General features: G+C 41.3%; 1 protein-coding gene across 2 annotated transcripts in view; it reads right to left on the bottom strand.

Moving 5' to 3' along the window:
• The window catches only part of Snx6 (sorting nexin 6), a 44073-nt gene that overhangs the window by 14739 nt on the left and 10823 nt on the right, over positions 1-18511 (bottom strand). For both annotated transcript variants that reach the window (XM_031357767.1, XM_031357766.1), the window contains exons 3-8: positions 15141-15245; positions 14602-14712; positions 12579-12700; positions 9956-10079; positions 5043-5138; positions 3010-3115 (exon numbers count right to left, since the gene is read on the bottom strand). In XM_031357767.1, coding sequence (XP_031213627.1) covers positions 3010-3115; positions 5043-5138; positions 9956-10079; positions 12579-12700; positions 14602-14712; positions 15141-15245 — 664 coding nt within the window. The remainder of the gene's footprint in view (positions 1-3009; positions 3116-5042; positions 5139-9955; positions 10080-12578; positions 12701-14601; positions 14713-15140; positions 15246-18511) is intronic.

The following is an 18511-nucleotide window of genomic DNA, read 5'->3' on the forward strand; positions in this document are numbered from 1 at the left end:
ACTGCTTTAGGATGGATGGGAGCCGAGCTGTATATATGCACACATATACACATATATTATGTACACACACACACACATTATATATATATATACATATACACACATATATATATATACACACACATATATATATTATATATATATACACACACACACACACACACACACACACACACACACACACACACAATACACACATACGTAAAACGCCACCTAAGCTGGGTCACGTGTGGAGGATGACCAAATCTTTACCGGGGGAGAGAACGCACCCGACTAAAGGGTCACAGCAATAGAGAACAGCACAGCAGAGAGCAGGTGTGACTCAGAACTGCTACAAACAAAGGGGAGTGGAGGAGTGAAGACAGGAAAACTGGAAGCACTCTGGAGGTCAAGGTCTCACAAACCACTACCGTTTGGGTTTGGGCCATAAATATCACTAAGTATTTAAGCCAAAAGGAGGCAAAATCAACAACAAAAAAAGGGGTTTTAGAGCTCTCTACCCCTCCAGAAAAGCCTGCTATCTACAATCTTAAAGTAGAAAGACTGAAAAGGCCGAATGACCAACCAACAAACAGGCATAATGATCTGGTAATAGATGCTAGCAATGATGGAAGTCGCTGCAAAGGGTGACAGGTAGGAATTATCAACAAGAGACTTGATATACATAGGACAAACACAAGTGATAGCGCCTTTATTCACAGATGCTACAGGTCAAGGACCGAATCTGAGCACAGTTCCCGGGATGTCCCCACAGGCAGCTCACTTGCTAAGAGAGGATTATAGTGAGAGCTTCTTTTAGTTCAGTGTGAAAGGAATGCAGTGCAGCATGGGACTACTCTATGTATGACCTTGGGTGCATCCCTGTGTTAGCAGCCTATGTGGAAATGACGATGACAATGGTACCCATACCATAATTTATGTGGAGGATTCAATGAGATATTCAATATTACAAAGTGTCTAGAATATACACTACATGCTACACAAGAACACAGCACAAAGTAATTACCATACATTAGCTAGTAATAAACAAGATCACTCTCTGGGAATACAGTAGAGTCTCTTAACAAAACAATAATCCTTACATTATATTTACCCTGCACAAAATTAACTGATAAACACTTGACTATTAGTTACTTAAATTAGAATGGTTCTCTATTTTTATAACTTTTTTTTTTTTTTTTTTGATTTTTTTAAGACAGGGTTTCTCTGTATAGCCCTGGCTGTCCTGGAACTCACGCTGTAGACCAGGCTGGCCTCGAACTCAGAAATCTGCCTGCCTCTGCCTCCCAAGTGCTGGGATTAAAGGTGTGCACCACCACTGCCCGGCAATTTTTATAGTTTAAGAACATTTTTTGCCCAGCATGGGTTCTGGGAGTTGAACTTAGGCTCTCTGGAAAGACAGCATGTGCTCTTAGCTCTGACCTCTCTCCAGCCTCAATGTGTCTATTAAATTTTAAATAAATTAGGTGTGATGGTGCATACCTATAATTCCAAAACTTATTATGAAGTGACCTAAGGCTCACTCAATCCTCCTGCCTCTGCCTCCACAATGCTAGGATTATAAGCATGCTACCATGAGCTGCTTTATTTTATTTTGAGATTATCAACTAGGAATACACACTCATGATCATTTTTCTTTAGGTACTATTTCTCTTTTGGACAAATTAATACAAACCACTAATATTTTCTTCAATTCATTTCCTGCCTATACCTTTTTCTTTTTCTTCTTTAAAAATGTATTTATTTAAACTTTATTATTAGGGACTGGAGAGATGGTGCAGTGGTTAAGAGCACTGGCTACTCATCCAGACAGAGATCCTGAGTTCCATTCCCAGCAACCTCATGGTGGCTCAAAAAAAAAAAAAATCTGTAATGGGATCCAATCCCCTCTTCTGGTGTGTCTGAAGTCAGCTACAGTGTACTCATACACATAAAATAAGTAAATCTTTTAAAAAATTAATAATAATAAAGAAATTAAATAGTATTATTTAAGTGTGTGTTTTGAGTATGAGCACAAGCATGTCATAGCACAGTGTGCAGGCCAGAGGACAACTTTATGGAACTGATTCTCTTCTTCCACCTTTATGTGGGTTCCTGGGATTGAACTAAAATCATCGTGCTTGTACAGTACAGATCTTTACCCACTGAGCTATCTCATCTCACTTGTTACATAGCCCAGGCTGGCCCTCAAGCAATGGGACTACCAGTACATACCAACAAAACCAACAGACACACCTTAAAAAGGTCTCAGGGGCAGCTGAGGCAGGAAGTCTCACAGTTCAAGGCCAGACTGAATCAAAACAGGTGGGGGCTAGGACTGCGGCTTAACTGGGAGTGTGTTGATTTACCATTCATAAAGCGCTGGGTTTGACGGCCACCACATAAAAACTGGATAGAGCACACACCTATAGTCTCAGTTTAGGCAAAGCAAAGGCAGGAAGATCACAAGCTCAAGAACATTTTTGGTTACACAGTGACTTCAAGAACAGCTTGGGATACATTCTGACCCAAAGAAGACACTTAAGGGGCCTGAATGTCACAGACCACTGTTCTATATCCAGACTTTTAAAGTGTAAGTAACATGTTGACTTTACAATTATTTCAGTTATAATCTAAGTTTGGAGGTAGTGACATGATGTAGCTGTTAAGAGCAACGGCTGGTCTTGTAGAGGACCTGCCTGGGTTTGGTTCCCAGCACCCATATCAGGTGACTCATAACCACCTACAACTCCAGTTCCTCTTCTGGCCTCCATTGTGCACATCCATACACCAAGGCATACACAAACACACATATTTGGGGGGGTGGGAGGAGGGCAGTTGGGGCAGGGTCTCTCTACAGAGCCCTGGCTGTCCTACAACTCACTATATAGACCAGGCTGGCCTTGAACTAACAGACTGCCTTCTGAGTGCTGGAATTAAAGATAACACCATGACCAGCAAAACAAACAAATCTTGAAAAAAAAAGAACCAAAAAACAAAAAACAAAAACTTTTACTACAGAAGCCTTACTTTTGTGAGATCTTGTCATTCTGTCAGATTTAGCAGATGCATCCTTAACTCGGTTGTGATATTCTAATAGGAATGTTCGTTCATGCTCAAAGAAGTCGTCTACATCCTGTGGGATGAGGAAAGAGTGGTGGCTGTTTACACGTTTGCTCTACCTTGTCATCTAAAACTTTGTCATCATTTACAGTCAAGAAAGGAGCACTATTTTCCAGCACTCTGGCTTTACCCCATTGGCACAGGGAGACTTTATGGCTGAAGGCTAGAGTGTCTGTGTTTACTCTAAAACAGGCACTGGCTGTGTGCTCTGCTGCCACAAACACCACTGCCAGAGGAGTGAACAAATGCTTCTGAGGAAGGGGGAAGATCTGGTATCTATAAATGAGAAACCTATTTTTCCTGATCTATTATACATTTCACAGGTCATTCAGGGGCTGCCTAGCCAACTAACTGCTTGGATAAACCTAGCCAAATGATCTCTGTGGGAATAGTGATACAGTTAAGCACCACTTTCAATCTTTTTTTTTTTAAACATTTATCTATTTTTCTTTCACATGCATTGGTGTTTTGCTTGCATGAATGTTTGCACACCACCTGTGCACCTAGTGCTCACAGAGGGCATTAGATTCCCTAGAAACTGAATTGCAGACCATGTGGATACCAGGTCAGCCACTGGTATTAACACCAAACAATCATTTTTCCAGCCCCCAATCTCTTCTTGAAATAAGGCTAGATATAGGTTTTAAATAAAAGAAAATCACTATTAGTGCTTTCTAGCAACTGTTCTTTGAGTTACTGATATAATTTAGCATTTACAGCAACAGAATCTGAGCAAGAGTCTGCTCTAAAGAAAAGTGTCACTTAACCATCACTTCAAACACACCACTTTTCTTAACCATGAAAACGAGGATAGACAACTAACTTGTAAGGCTGTAATGAAGACTGCAAGCACAAGCCTCTAATGAATATATTATACATGTTCAAGAATCTCCACTGATTACCAAAAGCATAGTTAATAGTGGTTTATAGTCACTAGCTAGGAAAACCATTAACCGTCAATGCACAGCAGCAGCAGGGGAAACAGACTGAGTCTCTATGGGAGAGCAGTCAACACCTGGACTGTTAACACCAGCTCAGAGTGTACATCAAATAGCACACACAGGCTTTCCTGCAGACTTAAGAGCTGGCAGTAACAATGAAATAGAAGCACTATTTATCTTAATATGTGCTGATATTGTAACATTTACAGAAAAAAGATGCCAGATAAGTAAATTATCATACAATTTAAAAACCATCATTAAGAAAAAAGAAATAGGTACTATTTAGTAAAGGACTAATAAATATTTTCTCTCATATTTCATTTATCTTTCCCACAACCCCATGAACCAAGTGATATTACTTCATTTGAAGATGGAGAAACAGACTCAGAGAAGGCAGTTTTCCCAAGACCACACTTTGTTTGTTTGTTTGTTTGTTTGTTTTCAAGACAGGGTTTCTCTGTGTATCCTTGGCTGTCCTGGAACTCACTCTGTACACCAGGCTGGCCTCAGAAATCTGCCTGCCTCTGCTCCCAAGTGCTGGGATCCAAGACCACACTTTACCCAAGGCAGCCCATCCACGGCTGTCTGTCCTGTGCCCTGAAGGTCCCACGTACACGGGATTTAACTTTCATTCTTTTTTTGTTGTTTGTTTTTTTTTCCGAGACAGGGTTTCTCTGTGTAGCCTTGGCTGTCCTGGAACTCACTCTGTAGACCAGGCTGGCCTTGAACTCAGAAATCTGCCTGCCTCTTTAACTTCCATTCTATACAGACATTTTCCCTTATCTCTCTCCTCTACCTAGTTGCCTCAAGGTCAGACCTCCAGAACATTCATAAAATACATAGGGCAGCCAGGTATAGGGGCACACACCTTTAATCCCAGAATCTGAGAGCACAGGCAAATGGGTCTGTGTGAATTCCAGTCCAACCAGAGCTATACAGACCCTATCTACAAAACAAAGTCTATATTCTTGACTAATGCTGTTCAAGTACAAATTTTACCTTTACTCCTGAAACAATTACTCCATCCGCTGACTTAACCATGTTTTTAAAGAAATCCTCAAGTTTTTCTTTTTTATTTTTTCCTCGAACACTCAACTGAAAGGCAATAAAAAAAAAAGTTAAGTTTAATACAGGACTTTCTTTATACATAAGAAATGTAGTAGGGGCTGGAGAGTTTGCTCAGTTTGAGAACATTGATTGATCTTCCGGAGGGCCTGAGTTCAACTCCCAGCAACCACACGGTGGCTCACAACCATCTGTAATGAGGTCTGGTGCCCTCTTCTGGCATGCAGGCATATATGCAGGCAGAACACTGTATATAATAAATCTTAAAAAAAAAAGAAATGTAGTGGACAACACATTGTTATGATACTCTACTAGCTCCGAAATATATTAGGCCAAGTCCGTCCTTTCTTTCTTTCTTTCTTTTTTTTTTTAAGATTTATGCATTTATCTTACATGAGTAAGATAAATCTGTCTTCACACACACCAGATGTAGAGCTCTCAGCTCCTTCTCCAGCACCATGTCTGCCTGCATGCCGCCATGCTTCCTGCCATGAGGATAGTGGACTGAACCTCTGAACTGTAAGCCAGACTCATTTAAACTTTTCTTTATAAAAGTTGCTGTGGTCACTTCACTGCATAGTGTCTCTTCACAGCAATAGAAACCCCGACTAAGACAGCTGCGTAGAACTAGGAGAGAGGGCTCTCCCTAGAGAACAGCACATCATCTGGTTGTCTAGTGCCCTAACGTCCGCCCTGAAAACATACAAACAAGTAACATTATATGGACTCAACGGGTCTAGAAATACATGTACATACAAACACATAGGTACCTGCAATAACCATGACTGATAGAAAGAAGTCATGAGTTTGAAGGAGACTGGGGAGGGGACATGGGTGGTTTGAAGAGGAAAGGGAAGGGGAAAATGCTACAATTAGAATGTTAACAAAGAAAGAAACCTCTAACAAACAAAAAGAAAAAACTCAACTAATATAATTATTAAAAAAAACAAAAAAAGGCAGGGAGTGGGGTACTGAAAAGATGGCTCAGCAGGCTCACAAACAAAAACCAGAACTGAGCTAGGTGCTGTGGCACACTCCTTTGACCTCAGCACTGGGAGGCAGTGGCAGATGGATCTCTCTGAGTTCAAAGCTAGCTTGGAGTTTCAGAACAGCCGGAGCAAAACAGAGACTCTGTCTCAACAAAAAAAAAAAAAAAAAAAAAAAAAAAAAAAAAAAAAAAAGAAAAAAAGAAAGAAAAAAGGAAACTAAAGTACAGCCAGGCATGATGGCACACACTTAATAGTCTCACTACTCAGGGCGGCAGAGGTAGGAGGATCTTTGAGTTAAGATTCCTGACTGGTCTATAGAGTGAGCTCCAAGACAGCTAGCGCAGCATAGGAGACCTAGTCTAAAAACAGACAAAGAGAAGTGCTATGTAAATCATTCTCTTTACTCAGCTTCTCTAAATAAACACCATGAAAGGCACACTGAATGGTCAGTAAAAGGTGTTAACTATACTTAATCTCTAACGAGGTGTGGTCATGTGTGCCCATATCCCAATACTAGGCACACAAAGCAGGAGGATTCTGCAAGTTTGAGGCTAACTGACCCTGTTTCTTTTGTCTTTTTTTTTTTTTTGGTTTTCAAGACAGGGTTTCTCTGTGTAGCCCTGGCTGGCCTTGAACTCAGAAATCTGCCTGCCTCTCTGCCTCATAAATGCTGGGATTAAAGGCGTGCACCACCACTGCCCACTGACCCTGTTTCAAAAGGCCAAAATAAAATTAAAATCTAATCTCTATTCCTTTTTCTAGGGCGGGAGGGGGGGTGACAACAGGATCTCTCTATGTAGCCCAGCTTGGCCTAGAGAGAGCCACCCGCTTCTTCTTAGTCTACCACACTGGCTTTGTTAAAAAGCATACAACTGGGCTAGAGAGATGGCTCAGCAGTTAAGAGCACTGACTGCTCTTCCAAAGGTTCTGAGTTCAAATCCCAGCAACCACATTGTGCCTCACAACCACCCGTAATGAGATCTGACACCCTCTTCTGGTATGTCTGAAGACAGCTAGAGTGTACTTATGTATAATAATAAATAAATCTTTAAAAAAAAAGAGCATACAACTTCCTTTCTCTGACAACTCAAATGCTACCAACAGCTGTTTCAAATATTAGTCAAAATGAAGGGCATGAGTAATAAACTATATTAAATAAAGGACAAATCCACATTATCAAACAGGAAGATGGCTAAGTAGGTAGAGGGACTTACTACTGAACCTAGCAACCTGCCTTCAATCCAGAAACCCACATGGAAGGAAAGGCCTCTTACAAATCATCCTGTGACCTCCACAAGTGTACCCACATACAAGAAATAAATGTAGGGCTGGTGAGATGGCTCAGAGGTTAAGAGCACCAACTGCTCTTCTGAAGGTCCCGAGTTCAAATCCCAGCAACCACATGGCGGCTCACAACCATCCTTAATGAGACCTGACACTCTCTTCTGGTGTGTCTGAAGACAGCTACAGGATACTTAGATATAATAAATAAATCTTTAAAAAAAGAAAGAAAGCAATGTAATTAAAGTTTTTTTTAAAAAGTGCTAGACTCAGGTAAGATGGTGCACCCCTTTAATCTCAGCACTCAGGAGACAACCTGGTCAACTCCCTATGTATGGAGTTCTAGACCAGCCAAGAGCCGGGAGCTCAAGAGCACAGGCTATCACATGTCAGAGTACCACCTACAACTAAGTTATAACTTTAGCCCTTTTACAATTATATACTTTTAAAAAAACTTTTTATTTGGGGCTGGCGAGATGGCTCAGCAGGTAAGAGCACTGACCGCTCTTCCAAAAGTCTTGAGATCAAATCCCAGCAACCACATGGTGGCTCACAACCACTGGTAATGACACTCTCTTCTGGTGTGTATGAAGATTAACTACAGTATACTTATTTATAATAATAAATAAATCTTTGGGCTGGAGCAAGCAGGGACTGAGCAAGTGGGTCCGGAGTGAGCAGGGTTGACTGGAGCAAGCAGACCAACAACCACATGAAGGCTCACAACCATCTGTACAGCTACAGTGTACTCATATACATAAAACAAATAAATCGCAATGGGCGGTGGTGGCGCACGCCTTTAATCCCAGCACTTGGGAGGCAGAGGCAGGCGGATTTCTGAGTTCGAGGCCAGCCTGGTCTACAGAGTGAGTTCCAGGAGAGCCAGGGCTACACAGAGAAACCCTGTCTCGAAAAACCAAAATAAATAAATAAATAAATAAATAAATAAATAAATAAATATCAATCAATCAATCAATCAGTCTTGGGACTGGAGTGAGCAGGGACTGAGGGAGCAGGACTGGAGTGAGCAGGGTTGACTGGAGCAAGCAGATCAACAACCACATGAAGGTTCACAACCATCTGTACAGCTACAGTGTACTCATATACATAAAATAAATAAATCTTTAAAAAAAACCTTTTTATTTATTTTTATTTCATGTGCATTGGTGTTTTGCCTTCACGTTATGTCTGTGTCAGAGTGTCTAACCCCTGGGTCTGGAGTTATAGACAGTTGTGAGTTGCCATGTTGGTGATGGGAACTAAACCCAGGTCTTCTGGAAGAGCAGCCAGTGCTCGTAATTGCTAAGCCATCTCTCTAACCCACAGTTATTTATTCCTGTAAGCACTTTTAAAATTACATTTTACTTTTATATTTGCATACTTAAAAACAAACAAACAAACAATAAACTTAGAGCCACCAAAATTGAGTATCATCATTAGCTTATTCATCCCGAGTTTACAAAAGAAACTTCTCTCAGTTTCTAATTAGTTGTTATGGTTGTTTTGTTTTGTTTTGTTTTTCAAGACAGTTTCTCTGTGAAGCCCTGGCTATCCTGGAACTTACTCTGTAGACTAGGCTGGCCATGAACTCACAGAAATCCACCTGCCTCTGCTTCCCAGTTCTGGGATTATTGCCTGGCCAAAAGAAACTTCTTACGCCACAAATATAAGCATTTGGCCTTACATTAATTGATATAACTAAAACCTAGAATACTTGAATATCAAACAATCTGGCCTAGGGCTCAGATGGGGTTTGGTGTTAAGAGAAAGGTTATTGGAACACAGGGGATAGAGCTCACATCAGGTGTCTTCTCTGAGGTATCTCACAGGCCCTGAAATTTACTGAGTATGAAAATGGTTTAAAAAAAATAAAAGGTTTGTATTTCAGTCTGGCTTTGATGGTGCATGCCTATAATTTTAAAACTAAGTAAGCAAGCAGAGACAGTATTGAGTTTGATGTTATCCCGAAATCCAGACTAAAAAGTAGAAAGAAAAAAAAAAAAGGTTTGGGGTTGGGGTCGTAGCTCAGTTCAGAGAGGCTAAATAAATCTCTAGGTTATATCTCCCGTACCACATCCAAACTGGGCAAGATAGCACATGCCTATAATCACAGCAATCATGATGGGGAAAAAGGAGCAGAAATCCTGTATCTTCCAGGGCTGAAGGGATTTTCAGACCTTGGCTCAATCTGCTATACTTTGGCTTCTGTTTCAGGGAAACAAAGTTTTTGACTTCAGGCTTTTGGATTATGGAAGTTCAATTTATAACTTGATTTAACTGATCCACTCAAGTTCTACTGAAATTCTATTTTGCTACTGAAAATGTGGTACTTTAAACTGCCCTGAAAAATCAAAGCATTCAGACCCTGAAAAATTAGAGGTGCCCGCTGGCAACTTAAGTGTGACCTCCAGGTCCCATGTGGTGGAAAGAGTTCTTTATTACACCCTCTGACTCTAAATCGTCCGGTGCTGGCATCAAGTCCAGCTGGGCCAGGGTTCCTCCCCCACCTTCCAAACCCTTATAAAAATAACAGACAGCAGCAACTTCCATTGCTGCTTTCATTAATCTGACACTCACATCTTGATTATATTCCAAGAAGACGTGGAAATTTAAATCTTTTCTCAAAATAGGATGTGCTGCAACCCGACACAGGAACACCTCATGCATCGCAACTGTCTTCTTGAAAATTGCCAGATATTCACTAGAAACAACATGAAATTAAGAGTAAACAATGGATTCAACTACAAAGTCATCCCGAGCTCCATTTGCTGGAGCATTCTAAAACTAAAAATGCAAAGACATAATTCATATCAATAAAGCTTTTAGTTTAACTGTTAAGTAAAAGAAGTTTAAGATTCATTTCTGAGAAAGCCTCATGCTATTTTAGTATTTACTGTATCTAAATGTTAAAATGTCAACTCTTAACAAACTTTTCTATTATGCAAGTTGATGTTAGGTTGGGATATTTGTTTAGGTAAAGAGTAATTTGATACAATCTTAACAACACAGTTTTTATAAATTACAGCTTGAATATACATATGCAAAAAATACCCACATCTTATTAATTATATTTCAGTGTTAATATTATTTTCACACACATACACCACAGAGCAACTATTTATAACATTATATTGAAGAAATGTGTTTAAGTTATATTGTCAATGAATTCAAGCAACCATAGAGCAGCACACAAGTTTTGTTGTGTGTGTGTGTGTGTGTGTGTGTGTGTGTGTGTGTTCGCACGTGCACAATGGTGGTGGTGGTGGGAACCAATCAAGGAAAAAGCCAGATACTTTTGGTTCAACTTCATGCAAGAAGCCTAAGTTTTATGTACGAGCACCACAGCAGGGTCAGTGTTGGGAGTGTTTGACCTCTGGGAGTGTGGTCACTCAGTGAAGACAAAAAGAAAGGTGCAGAGGATGCAGGTGGCAATGGGGCAAACCCAGTGTTCTGCTCTTCAGCCCCTACCCAGACCACAGAACCATGACCAGGGCCATGGGAAAGCCAGAGCCTCAACAGTAAGTGTTCCACTAGTTTCTAGCTTCTCTAGTCTTACTGGACTACCGCTGCACCCAGAACAGACAGAATTCTGATGTGTCACTTTACATTTCAACAACCATCTACTTTGTTTATTTATTGCTTCATAATACTCATCCAGCATTCTGAAAAAGAGTTTAGCAGTACTGTGATTAGATGCTTGAAAGCAAACTTAAAGATAAAGAAAATGCACAAAGGGAGAAATGGCCGTACTGTGTTCATCACTTAAGATCTGGAAAGGTTGGCAAGTAGCTGTTGCCAGCAGGCAGCCGGATGGATGCTCTGGGATATAAGATCACTCATGATGGGGTGCCTACTATCACAAAACTAAATGTCCACAACTCCCAAAACTACAAAGTTCAAAAGAGAGTGAAACTATTTTATCAAATATGTTAATAGTAAAAAAATTATCAAAATTTCAAGAACCTAATATGTTCTGAGTGTATATAAAAGTAACAATTTTGTCTGCATGTGTTTATGCACATGTGTTCGATTGCCAGGGAGGCCAGAAGAGGCTGTCAGATACCCCAAAGCTGGAGTTACAGTTGTAAGCCATCTGATATGCTCTGGTCCTCTGCAAGAGCTGCAAGCACTCTAGCCTCTGAGCCATCTCTCCAGCCCCCTAAAAGAAATTAATGAGAAAAAAACTTGTCTAACTCTTCTCATTAGTGTGGTCCTAGTCGTCGTCTTTAGGTCACCTAGAGCTGCCAGAGGAAAGGAAAGGAAATATACATGCACTTTACACTTTTTCTTATTGTTCTTGTTCTGAGGCAGGGTTTTATGTGACCCAGGTTATATTTAAAATCACTACACAGATGAGGCTGGCCTTGAACTCCTGATCCTCCTGCCTTTACCACCCAAGTACTGGGATTAAAGGTCTGTGCTTTCACCCCATTTTGTTTGTTTTTTGAGACTGCGTCTCTCTCTGTAACGGATCTGGTTGGCCTGGAACTCACTCTGTAGAGCAGGCTGGCCTCAAACTCAGAGATTTGACTGTCTCTGCTCCACAGTGCTTGGATTAAAGGTGTGCGCCAGCGGACCTGGCTGGTTTGTGCTACTATGATTAGGCTCTTGTCACTGTGGAGTCTTGGCCAGCCTGGAAGCCACTGTGGAGCCTTGATCTGAGATGCACTTGCTCTTGTTTTCCAGGTGCTAGGTTCAAAGGCATGCACCACCATGCCCGTTTTATTATTTATCCTTTGTTTTTTGTTTTTTCAAGACAGGGTTTCTCTGTATAGTCTTGGCTGTCCTGGAACTCGCTCTATAGACCAGGTCATAAAAGAAAACATGTAAAGAGTTGCTCATCACACTTTCTACAAGAAATGGAAGCTATAGGGCAGATACATGTTGAGGAAACAGGCTAGTATGACTGAGGCCTTATAAATAATTTTTAGAAAATACTGTTTTAAAGTCATATTGCCTTCCTATTACTTCAATAAGGTTTTAGATCCTCAATTTTCATCCTCAATTTCCAATTTTCAGAGTCTATTTAAATAATTCAAAATTTGACAATGAAGACAATGGTATACTTTTCCTGAAGAGGCTCTGATCATAGTCATTAACAGACTGTTATGATTTACCCTGGTTTTTTCAGTCACTATGGTGAAATGGATATCATAGAGCACAGTTAACAAAAGGAACAAAAAAAAAAAAAATCACATACGCTTCCAGTTCCTGTTTCATCTTTGTGAATTCTTCCTTTGTCATCGACCCTTCCCCTTCTCCAAGCTTCTGCAGTTTTTCCCGTGAAGCATCAAAATCAGGTCTTGGTGGTGCTGGTGGGATCTATAACAAAACCAAATAACTAACTTTAAGGAACAATATGCCCCCTCCATATTTGTTATTATTTGTCTGTTTTCTAAATAGGAAAGTATGGGGATGGATGGGTGTGGAGACGGATGGGTGGGGAGTTGGGGAGAATCTAGGAGGCAATGAAGGAAGGAAAACCATGATTAGAATATATTGCATGAAAAAATGTATTTTTGACCTTAAAAAAGCCCAAATAAATAGATAAATATGAATTGAAATTTTTAGTTAAAAAACATTTATGTGCCGGGCGGTGGTGGCGCATTCCTTTAATCCCAGCACTTGGGAGGCAGAGGCAGGCAGATCTCTGAGTTCGAGGCCAGCCTGGTCTACAGAGTGAGTCCCAGGACAGCCAGGGCTACACAGAGAAACCCTGTCTTGAAAAACCAAAAAACAAAAACAAAAACAAAAACAAAAACATTTATGCATTTGTACATTTGTGTTTTGCCTCTGATTATGTCTGCGCACCATATAGGTGCCTAGTGCCCACAGAAGCCAGAAGAAGGCATAGGATCTCTGTAGTTCCCAGGTATTTGTGAGCTGCCATGTGGGTCCTGGGAACTGAACTTGGGTCACTGTAAGAGCAGCAAGTGCTCCTAACTGTTGAACCATCTCTCCAGTTTCCCTAAGTTAAAACAACAACAACAACAAATTGCTCTGAGAAAAGGGAGAGTCAGATAACATCCGATACAGTTCAGGATATACACATTAAACAGCTCCTCTACAGTAGGTACCGCGATGAGCACAGAGCTTAAAGATAATTTATGCTCTTTATAAAGTCTTAATGGGTGAGGAATAGTTAGCCTCCTGGTAGAGAAAGCAGAAAAAGGCACCCTCACATGAGAGGTTGGGGGAAAAGATGGGACTAGAATGCAAAAAGAAGGCATTATTGCTCAGACAGCACAGCCTGAGCCTATACACATCAAGGGAGTGCTGGTCTCAGGACGGAGACACAGTGAAGTCGTGATGACCTCAGGGAATCATAAATATTAACAGCTGGGGAAGAATAATCACTTACTCTTGATTGCAATATCTTCAGGAACCTTCTAAGCTTTAAGTACCTGTCCACTCAGAGCCCAAATCCAGAAAACATTTCCTCATTAATTACCTACCCCAATATTAACAGTAACTATCCAAGCTCAGAAGGGCTCCTATCTTTAATCCTAGAACTTGACAGGCAGCATCAAGGCCATTGCAGGTTCAAAGTCAGCCTGGACTACATAGTGAGTCCCAGACCAGGAAGGGGCTAGGCAAGACTCTACTTTTAAAAAAACCCAAAGAATTCAAGATCAAGTAAGAAATGTAACAGATTCAAAGTCAGATATGACAGCCCAGGGGAAAATGTGGTAAGCCAACGTCTCACAGCTGCCATTTTACAAGCCACATCAGTTACTAAAAATGCTAAATGAAACCACAGGAGTTTCCAAAATGCTCTTAGAAAATGAAAACTCAGGCTGGGGAGATGCTTAGCAGTAAGGACATCAGTGTCGTACAGAGGACCCAAGATCAGTTCCTGATGCTGTGGGGTGGCTCACAACCACCTATAAGTCCAGCTCTAGGGACATCCGATGCCTCTAGCCTCCACAGGCACCTGCATTCACATGCACACACCCACACACAGATACACATATACATCATTAAAAATAAACTAAGAGCTGGAAAGATGGTTCAGCAATTTGGTACTCTTCTATAGGACCTGAGTTTGGTTCCTAGCACCCATGTCAGGCAGCTTACAACTTACTTTAACTCAAATTCTCGGGTATCTCTTCTGGCCTCTGTGGGTACCTGCACACACAGCATGTAGATACATGTTTATAGGAAAAAAAGAAAGGAAGGAAGAAGGAAGGAAGGAAGGAAGGAGACCCCTGCCCCATACTTACAATGTAACCTGCATAGTCTTCATTCTCAACAAAGGAATCATGAAGCCAGATAAATTCCTCATGTTGTCGAACGACTGAAAATTCATTTTGCTTAAAATTTGGCAATGAACTCTGTAAAGACAGCAATTTTCTTGAATAAAAGTAAAATTATCCTCAGATCTCTGAAAAACAATAGGCACATATATTGTACTGCTATCATCCCTTAAAATTTATACTTTAGCTGTGGAGGTGCTCGCCTTTAATCCCAGCAGTGCAAAGGCAGAAGCAGACAGACCTTGGAGCTGAGGTGAGCCCAGTCAACACATTGAGTTCCTAGACAGCCAAAGGTACTTGCTCGTGTGTGTGCATGCGCACACACACAAACGACATGCTGTTTCAAAAAACACTTAAACAAAAAGTAACTTCCCTAACCTTGTTTGTTAAAATAGTAGTCAATTAAGACCTATGACGCCAATATATTTAAAATTTAAGTTCCAATCACCATATTATACAAGTAACAGCCCTCGTAAAGTAACACAAAACATAAAGCCCCACTTTACCTTTGTGTGGACGGTGAACTTGACTTTATCCCTTTCACTGAGAGCATCTGAAATGTCCACTTGCAGAGCAGCATCACTTTGGAGATCTACATTTATTGCTTTAAGCTAAAAGAGAAAGCACAACATAAAACTTTCTCTATTTTATCTGTGTGTGTCTGAGTGTAAATGTGTGTACCACATGCATGAAGGAGCCCGAGAGGTTAGAAGAGGGCGCAGGACCCTCTTTGAACTATATTACTGGCAGCTATGTGGTCTTAATGAAGGAGCCATCTCGTCAGCCTTTTTTTTTTTTAAGATTTATTTATTTATTTTACGTGTATGAGTACACTGTAGCTGTACAGATGGCCGTGAGCTATCATGTGTGTGGCTGCTGTTGATCTCAGGACCTCTGCTGGCCCCGCTCACTCCAGCGTAATTTACTGCAGCTGTCTTCAGATGCACCAGAAGAGGGTGTCAGATCTCATTACCGGTGGTTGTGAGCCACCATGTGGTTGCTGGGACCCAAACTCAGGACCTTGGGAAGAGCAGTCAGTGCTCTTACTGGCTGAGCCATCTCGCCAGCCCCTCATCAGTCTTTTTAAGTCTCTTTTTAAAAAGACAGATAGGTTGGCCTCAAACTTGTGATCCTCCTCCCTCTGCCTCCTGAGGGCTGGAATGAAAGGTGCGTATCACCAAGCCTGCTTCAGTATACTTTAAAGTAATTTCATCACTCTTCCAAGACTACACAAAAACAAAGCGGAGACCAGGCCTGCACTCTCCTGTGGTTATAGCACACAGAAGGCTGAGGCAGAATGGCAAATACAAGACCAGCTAGACCCCATTTTAACCTCTAATTTTTACCACCAAAAATATAGGGACTCTTTTTTCCTTTTTGGTTTGCTTTTTAACTCATGTTCAAGCCACTTTTAAAATAATTATTGTGGGGCTGGTGAGATGGCTCAGTGGGTAAGAGCACAGTCTGCTCTTCCAAAGGTCATGAGTTCAAATCCCAGCAACGACATGGTGGCTCACAACCACCCACAATGAAATCAGATGCCCTCTTCTGGTGCGTCTGAAGACAGCTATAGTGTACTCATTTATAATAATGAATAAATCTTAAAAAAAAAAAAAAAGGTAAAAAACCAATTTAAAAAAAAAATAGTGCTCATAAAAAAAAAAAAATAATTATTGTGGCCGGACAGTGGTGGCGCACGCCTTTAATCCCAGCACTTGGGAGGCAGAGGCAGAGGCAGGATTTCTGAGTTCAAGGCCAGCCTAGTCCTGAGTGAGTTCCAGGACAGCCAGGGCTACACAGAGAAACCCTGTCTCGAAACACTCCCCCACCAAAAAAAAATTACTGTGGCAGGCTGGCTATGGCTCCCAAAGGTATCTCTATCCAAATCCTCACAATCTGCAAATGGGCCTTAGGAGGCCAAAAGGATTTTGCAGATGTGATTCCCTTAGGGTTTTCCAGAGGAGATCATTCTGGTGTACCTTAAGTCTTATTTATATTTTATTTATTTATTTATTTTTTAAAGATTTATTTATTATATGTAAGTACACTGTAGCTGTCTTCAGACACACCAGAAGAGGGCATCAGAACTCATTACAGATGGTTGTGAGCCACCATGTGGTTGCTGGAATTTGAACTCAGGACCTTTGGAAGAGCAGTCAGTGCTCTTAACCTCTGAGCCATCTCTCCAGCCCCCTATTTTATTTATTTTATGTATGAGCACACTGTCGCTCTCTTCAGACACACCAGAGAGGGCATCAGATCCCATTACAGATGGTTGTGAGTCACTATGCAGTTGCTGGGAATTAAACCCAGGATCTCTGGAAGGGCAGAGTGCTCTTATCTGCTGAGCCACCTCTCCAGGCTATCAGTCTTTAGGGACAAAAACTTTGTATGGTGGCCCTTACACTCTGGAGGAGGAAGCAGGTGGACCTCTGTAAGTTAGAGGCAGCCTGATCTACAGATCAAGTTTCAAGCCAGCCAGGGTTGTATGGTTTTGAGACCCTGTCTCTAAACAAGAACTAATCCAACTGAGAGAAGGCAACATGACTGCAGAGCTTATAGTGCTGCCACCTACTTCTACGGTGAAAGGGAAAGAATAAGACCCTAAGGACCCTGGAGGGAAGATACTGGGTCTCCAGGCAGGCATGCTGAGTTCTAATTTCTGTCCTCTAGGATTATGAAAATTGCTGTTGTGGCCAGGCGGTGGTGGTGCACACCTTTAATCCCAGCATTTGGGAGGCAGAGGCAGGCGGATTTCTGAGTTCAAAGCCAGCCTGGTCTACAGAAGTGAGTTCCAGGACAGCCTGGGCTACTCAGAGAAACCCTGTCTCGGAAAAAAACAAAAACAAAAACAAAAAACAAACAAACAAACAAACAAATTGTTGTTGTTTTAGCCCATTAGAGGTGATTTGTTGCAACACCCAAAGCAAGCTAGTACATGAATCATATAGTTTTGGGAATAACTTTCTTTATTTTGTTCTTTGTATGGGCATGCATGAGCTGGGGGTGGGTGGGGCGTGGTGGGGTACGTGGTCAAGGGCTGCACCGCAGAGCTACACTCCCAGCTCACATTTCCCCATCTGTTTTCATTGGCCACATTAGCATTTCCTAAACACAACTGATAAGAATCAACAAACAGGTATGGTGAGCCACCATGGCAAACTCTGAAATCCCACGGTCAGAAGGCCCATCAGGAGTCAAAGTTTGTGGCTAGCTTAGGCTACATAATGAGCAATGGGCCAGCCTGAGCTGTGTGCCAGGACTCTGTCTCAGAATACAAAGATTACTCCAGATAATTAAAAGTTTTTTTTTCTTCAACTTCCTCATTTTTCTATACCAAACACAATGCTCTCTCCTTTTATCAATGGCACAACACTTTTCCCTGTTGGTTATCTGAGACAAGGTTTCACTTTACAGCCTGATTGACCTTGAGTTCAGGGGCTCCTGAGGGCTAAGACTTACAGGAACAATGGAATTATAGGCACCCACCACCATGCCCCACAAGACATTTGTCTTTTTGATTCTTCTATTTTTTTTTTTAAGAATTTATTTATTTTATGTATGTGAGTACACTGTAGCTGTACAGATGGTTGTAAGCCTTCATGTGGTTGTTGGGAATTGAATTTTTAGGTCAACTCAGCTCCCTGCTTGCTCTGGCCCAAAGATTTATTTATTATATGTAAGTACACAGTAGCTGACTTTGGATGCACCAGAAGAGGGCGTCAGATCTCATTATGGGTGGTTGTGAGCCACCATGTGGTTGCTGGGATTTAAACTCAGGAAGACCAGCCAGTGCTCTTACCTGCTGAGCCATCTCACCAGCCCTGGTTCTTCTATTTTTATAAATATCCCTGTGTCACATAATGAACTTTTTTTT

Source organism: Mastomys coucha, unplaced genomic scaffold (assembly GCF_008632895.1).
Source record: "Mastomys coucha isolate ucsf_1 unplaced genomic scaffold, UCSF_Mcou_1 pScaffold6, whole genome shotgun sequence".
Lineage (NCBI taxonomy): Eukaryota > Metazoa > Chordata > Mammalia > Rodentia > Muridae > Mastomys > Mastomys coucha.